We start from the raw sequence: 7,262 nt of genomic DNA on the forward strand, positions 1-7,262 counted from the left end.
ATCATGATACTGACAAGAAATGGCTTCGTCTACGTAAATAATTATGAATAACCTCCAGTTCCTTATTGTAGCTACAAGATAAAAAAAAGAAAAACAAAGTTAAATTGAATCATACCAAACTGACTCCTACAATAAGCACGAATACAACAAAACAGGAGGAGTAATTACTTCCCTGGTACATGCATACTACTGAATATCTCTTCGGCTTATCGGGCTGACAAATGATGTATGTAGTCTCCGTGGATTTTTGTCTTTAAGGAGCTTGTTAAAATTCACTTACTCCCTTTGCCTGAGTAAGGCGCCACTGACCATATACCGATTGAACAACTCTTTTAAGTGACATATTGTCGCTGGTGTAGACATATTTAGAAATTCCAAGAATGATTCTGGGACATTGATCATTGATTACTTAACTTTCTCCCCCTGTTTATTAAAGGTGATTTTACTTTCTCTAAAAGTTTTATTTTGTCTGGCTTCCCTGTTCCCAGGAACTCGGCCACAATACACAGATTGTTCTACAAAATTCCTGTCGCACGAATAACCAACCCATAGACTGGCCCATCCCATGATCGTGCTAATGAGTCTCCGAGGGATGAAGCCGGGAACTGGTAACGATGTTTTGTTTTCTCTCGTTCCCAGTCTTTTCCGTGTCAACTCCCATGAATCGACTCTTAGTTCAACGTGGCTGCTTCTTCACTTTCACAGACATTCAAGTGAGTTTCTTTTCAGCTGGCAGAAATTTTCTTCATTCCTTGAGAAGATATCAACACTGCGAGGTAAAGTGCTTATTCTTAGTCTTAATGTAATCACTGTTTGCTAAAGACTGACTCTGATGCTTACCGTTAAGTGATCCGTTCGAGGTCCATGACGAATCGAGCCGGAAGCACAGTGCAGTTGTTGTTCTCGGTAACACCGCTTTTCAAAATTTGTTAGAGACCTACATCTGTTCTAGGTACCCTCAATTTCCACTTTTTATTGCAGCTTTTTTAAATTGTCAATAAAGTGTTCAATTATTTGAGTTTTAATCTTCTGTTGTGTTACGTAATTTTTTGCTTGTCTGTTCTTATGGACTTTCAGCTTTCAATTATACATAATCTTTATTTACAGTATTCTTATTGAAATTGGTGCTTGAAGACTTTTTAAGGATTTGGGATTGTTTTACTATTAGAGGAACCTTAAATTGTCATAGAATAGAGGATGATTTTGTGTCACATATAATTAACAGTGGTCTGTACAGGAAAACTGGCTTTTATCTCTTTCGGGAATTTTTCTAAATGCAGAATGTCTTTATCAATTTTTATATCCATATCTATAATTAGGGAGGTTAAACTACAAAACACCTGTCTATGTCTTTATATTTTAGTAGATTCATTAATTCAGTTTAAAACTTGGTTCCTCCAAACACACTTATACACTGTTATGTAATGATTTTGTCATAGAATTGTCTAGATATTTTTTTTATTTTTTATCATTACCATTCTAGTAGCATGTAATTGATATAAAACTATTAATTACAGGTAACCCCTACCATGGAAGCCACAAGGGGCAAATCTGTTGTTATTTACCTCATGCGAAATGACTTGCGAGTTCATGACAACGAGTGCTTACAATGGGCACATCAGAATAGTGACTTTGTGATTCCTTTGTTTTGCTTTGACAAGAGCATACTCAGTCCCACTGCTGTAACATGGCATTACAAATTTGCAAAGACAGCAATACACAGAGCCAAGTTCATTCTGGAGAGTGTGTCTGACTTAAGAGAATCATTAAGGAAACTTGGAAGTGACCTAGTTGTGCGCACTGAGCAGACAGCAAAGGAAGCAGTTTCAGACATAATTAGTTTATGCCAGGAAAAGAATGAAGGACATGTTTCACTTGTTTATCAGAGAGAAATCACAAAGGAAGAAACAGATGTAGAAGCTGAATTGATGAAGGTTTGCGAAGCAAAAAAGGTCATTGTGAAGTCCTTCTGGGGATTGACATTGTACCATTTGGAAGATTTACCATTTGCCTCAGTGAAGTTTTTGCCTGACACATACACAGAATTTCGGAAAACTGTTGAGGCAAAATGCAGAGTGCGGCCGTTGATTCCAGCCCCAGATTGTCTAAAATCACTGCCTGCATTTTTAAAAGATGATCATGTTGGCAGAATGCCAGCTTTAAAGGAACTTGCAAAGGATTATTCAGAAGAAACAGCAGATTCAAGATCAGCTTTCCCATTTTCTGGAGGAGAAACTGCTGCTCTCAAAAGGCTTAATCAGTACCTATGGGACACAGATCTTGTTGCAAGATACAAAGAGACTCGCAATGGGCTTATTGGATCAGACTACTCAACAAAATTCAGCCCATGGCTAGCTGTGGGAGCTCTCTCACCAGGGAAAGTCTTTGATTGCATTAAAAGGTATGAAACTGAGTGTACAGCAAATCAGTCCACTTACTGGGTCATTTTTGAGCTGCTGTGGCGAGATTATTTCAAGTTCGTCAGCCTCAAGTATGGCAACTCCATCTTTTACCTGTCAGGAATTATGAGGAAAACAGGTTTGCCATGGAAGCGAGATATGATGGCATTTGAACAGTGGCAATATGGGCAGACTGGAGTTCCATTTGTGGATGCAAATATGAGAGAGCTACTCTACACAGGATGGATGTCCAATCGTGGACGTCAAAATGTGGCAAGCTTCTTGGTAAAAGATCTTGGGCTTGATTGGCGCATGGGAGCTGAGTGGTTTGAATCTCTACTTCTAGATCATGATGTATCCAGTAACTATGGCAATTGGAACTATTCAGCAGGCATTGGCAATGATCCCCGTGAAAATCGAAAGTTCAATATGATCAAACAAGCTCTTGATTATGACGCAGATGGAGATTTTGTGAGGCTTTGGGTTCCAGAGTTGGCTGGTTTGAAAGGAGCCAAAGTTCACACCCCTTGGCTGTTGTCATCATCAGAACTGAAACATGCAGGTGTAACTCTTGGGGAAAACTATCCCAAGCCAATGGTCTGCCCACCAGAATGGAGCCGGCACACATCAAAAGTGAAGGACTCAAGAAAAACACCAAGGGCACAGCATAGAGGAATTGACTTCTATTTTAAGTCTCCAAAGGGGGCTGGTTCATCCAAGAAGAGATATTAGAGAGACTCTGTTTAGGATAGATCTGCTCTCTTGATGGGTAATAGACCAAATGTTAAGTTCTCTGTTATTAGTTAGATTAATTGTCTCCACAGAAAAAAAGAGTTTCTAATGATCATGAGGAACATTTATTGACTTCTTGACAAAGGAGAGTTATTATGTATTGAATTGTTAAACATTTATATTTGCTGACATTGTTGGCAATGAAGCAATCTCAACCCCAGATTGCTACAGTTATGTGATGGGTTTTGTTAAGCTTTAGAGATCCACAGGCTTATAAAGAAACTAAATTAAATATTTCTTGACATCTAGTTGGCTATAAAGTGAACAATTGAAAGTATGTAAACAACAGCTTAGGAAATGACTTTCTGCATAAGCTAAAATATTATATCTTATACCCTAACACCAGCATGCATATTCTCCATACTGTTAGCTGTTCATTCCGAGGGTGCTGACAAGGAGAATTTAACCATTTACACCTTAGAATCAGTATGCATTTTCTCTGTACAGTTCTTTATACATTTCCTAATGTGCTGACAAGAAAAATTTGTTTACCAAGCAAAAGCTTCTTTCGTTGGTGATCATTTCCTTTATTCTCATGACCTTAACATGTGATTCAGGGCTGATATTGTAGGGAGAAATTTGATGCTGGTCACCCTTAGTGTTTAAAGGGTTAACAATCTAGAATCAAGAGCTTCTTTGGTGATCATTTTTTATATTCTCTTGACCTTGATATGTGATTCAAGGGTGATATTGTGAGGAGAAATTAGATGCTGATCACTCTTGGGGGTCAAAGCGTTAACCATTTAACTCCCAAGATCTGCTAGTTAATTCTCCCCCCTAGCTGCTGCACATTTCCTTGTAAGTTAGTTATGAGAACTTGGTGCTAGATTAAGATAGCTTCTAACTGATAAGTTTGAATATTCTCATTACCTGTTTACTGAATAATGTATGGATATTGTAGGGAGAAGGTCATGTTGATCACTTATGGGAGTTTAAGGGTTATTAAGGGTTAAACCATGTTTTGTATTCATAATGCCAACCTGAGGGGTTGCATTTGTAGCTCTGGGAACGATTATTGCACCAGAAGTTAAAGTAAACAGAACTGTATCAACTTCCAAAGATCTTAGCAGTATTATTGAGTTAAGGAGTAGAGGAATCCGTTGGCTTTAACTGTTTTTCGACAAGAGATCATGTATTAAATTAACAGAGTTAAAAATAAGTTGAGTCTCAGTGCACGATCCAATAAAAAGATTTGCGTATTTAACCCTTCGTTATTATTTGCAAACCCAGAAATGGTTTCACAAATGGAGTTTTCTACTGAAGCGTTGTTATAAAAACGGATACTTCATTAACAGTGGGGTGAAAAGCATTGCATGATGTAACTTTCGTCATTGTTTCTAGGTGTGGACGTTTCAGTTTGAATGACAAGTGAAAGAGGAAAGAAATAAATGTTCCAAGACTACTTCCAAACGCATCTTTTTTATTTTTCTTGATAAAGTACAAAGAAAATATGAAAAGTTGTTTGACTCTCTAGGATTCCGCTGATAAAAACAGAGTTTAAGTTCGAGTCTCGCCTGCCGGAGTTTTTGAATCAAAAGTATTTGTAACTAGAATAGTTTGCCCAAAATATGAACAACTTCTTCAACAAAGACTACTTTATAATAGAAATGGTTATTATTTTACTTTTTGTCTCACTTTTACGGTTACAATCAATATCGATAACAAGTGTTCGAATACAAAAATAGGCTACCAAGACAGAGGTTATAAACTGAATAAATGTGCATAATCAGTAAACTTTGGTCGCGAAAGAGTTGTATAATGAAACTATAACAGCAGGTAGAAGGATTATAGTATCGCTTTAAGTTATAGCTGAGATAATAAGAGAAGAAGATGGTAAAACTATTGAGGTTAAAGGGAGAAAATTGAACATCAAGTAACATATTTGAAGCAGCCAAAATCTCTCCTTATTTGGTAACTGCCGGCTTTATAGTACCCGAGGTTACTAAGATTTTTGTACTAATTTTATAGCTACATTCAATATATTCTCTTGGTATGACATCTTTAAAATCATGAGCTCTTTAATTTCATATAGAGCGAAAAAAAAAAACAGATGGTAGAGCGAGATGTATTACACGTCAATAACACTGATGAAGATTTAAGTGCTTCTGATCTATCTCTTCACTTTAAATCCTTGCGATTAGCTTGGATCCCCTGACTCATGATAGCGACGTTAAATCGAGGTTCAACTTCATTTGATTTCAACCTGCTTTTTCTCGGAGGAAGATCGTCTTACATTACAACCTCACTGCAATTTTGATACAGAGTTTCCTGAACAATCACCAATGTCACATGTCTACAAATTACTCCTCTCGCATTTCGTAAATTAAGAACTCTTTCCAGCTTTTGCGAATTATTCTTGTTTAAGGTGATTTCTCAGAAAAAAAGTGTTATCGAACAATTGTTTTCAACTTTCCTTAAATGTTCCTTACCAACGTCTGTTTCGAAAGATACAATTAAAAAGATAGGTCACCGGATAGGAGTGTCCAGTGTAATTTAGTTGTAGGTGGCATTTGCTGTTGGTTATCTTCCACATGGTATAATCACAGCTTTGTAGACCTATAGTGGACAGTAGTCGACTATTATTGTGCCCAGACAATTACTCTAGTTTACTTTAATTCGTCACTAAACCCCGGCCTTTGCGTTACTGCTGGAAGATTAGTGTGGTGAGACAATCTGTGAAGGAATTACTCCGACGAACACTTTGCTGCTAAAAAATTTAAAGGCTTGAAATGGTCCTTAAGGTGCTTACAGCCACCTTATAGAGTTGATTAAGGTTTAAGCTTTAGTTAGAGCTTGTAGCAGATTTCCAATTCTTTTGATAGCAATTTTTGAGACTCAAGTCGTCAGTTATTTGTAGGTGATATTGTTAAACAATCTTAATTTCCTTCATCGATATGACGTATAAGAGCAGGATGTAAATTTTAAAAAGAGCAGCTTTTCTTTCCCATGATTGACACCGCTAATTTTAATATATACTTAGCTGATGGAAAAAAGGACATATTAAGTGCAGTGCTTGGAGACTTCTAGGGCTTTCACTGCTTTTCTTTATTTGGTAAGTGCCGGCATATCATAAAAACAAAAGCTATAAATATTTGTCATCTTGTATTATTAGTTGGTATATCCTGTATGTTCTCTCAGTGTGACATCTGAGAAATTATCAAATCTATCTTTAACTTCGTTTCAAACAAAGCACAAGACAAGATGAAGAGAGAGATATTACGCACAAAAAATTACTTTGTTTAAGATATGTGTGATTCTTTTTCTAATCCTCTCATCTTCACATCCCGGCGATTACCTCAGCTCAAATAAAGAGACTAACAATACAGACGGAAATCAAGGTTGAATCGTATATAATTCCAACCTATCGTTGTACATAGAATACGGTAGCCTTCATCCTGTGCTCTTCAGAAGAGATATGGTACCAAGCAAAATTTTTGCAGCTATCAATAGCCCTTTACTCCCTAACATTAACATTTTACATTTCCTAAGGTGCTGACAAGAAGAATTAATTAAAAAATCAAGAGTCTTGAGCTGATGATCACTTCCTTTTTTCTCATGACCTTAACATGTGATTCAGGGGTGATATTGTATGGAGAAACTAGATGCTAGTCACTCTGAAGGGTCAAAAGGTTAAGCATAAAACTTGATACATAAACATCCAGACGATTCTTCCGAAAATTCGCCCATCGGAAAAATCTACTAAACAAAATGATATTCTCTCGACAAAGTCAAATGCAAGGACTATTACCAGTTAGAGAGACTTAAATGCTGAAAAAATTAACTAGGAAAAAACACTTTTTGCAGAATTTGAAAAACACGTCATCAACATAGGTAAAGAAAGGTCAACGTTAACGTTTTCAAACAACAGTGGTAACTGGGATTAAATGGCTATGGAAAATGTAGACACATTTACATTTTGCGGTGAACTATGCAGTACGTTTATTGAATGTAGTCAGTGGTTATTTGTCACTCAATCCTTATCACCATCACCGTCATCTTATTCGTCATCATCATCGTCATCGTCATCATCGTCATCATCATCATCATCATCGTCATCGTCATCGTCATCGT

At 36.8% G+C, this 7,262-nt stretch overlaps 1 protein-coding gene across 1 annotated transcript; it reads left to right on the forward strand.

The window, feature by feature from the left end:
- Positions 1-664: 664 nt before the first annotated feature.
- Positions 665-4,464, forward strand: LOC131771343 (cryptochrome DASH). The gene is made up of 2 exons (XM_059087121.2): positions 665-776; positions 1,518-4,464. The coding sequence occupies exon 2, from the start codon at positions 1,530-1,532 to the stop codon at positions 3,129-3,131; it is 1,602 nt and encodes a 533-aa protein (XP_058943104.1). The 5' UTR covers positions 665-776; positions 1,518-1,529; the 3' UTR covers positions 3,132-4,464.
- Positions 4,465-7,262: the final 2,798 nt, after the last annotated feature.

This window comes from Pocillopora verrucosa, chromosome 10 (genome assembly GCF_036669915.1).
Source record: "Pocillopora verrucosa isolate sample1 chromosome 10, ASM3666991v2, whole genome shotgun sequence".
NCBI classification, from domain to species: Eukaryota; Metazoa; Cnidaria; class Anthozoa; order Scleractinia; family Pocilloporidae; genus Pocillopora; species Pocillopora verrucosa.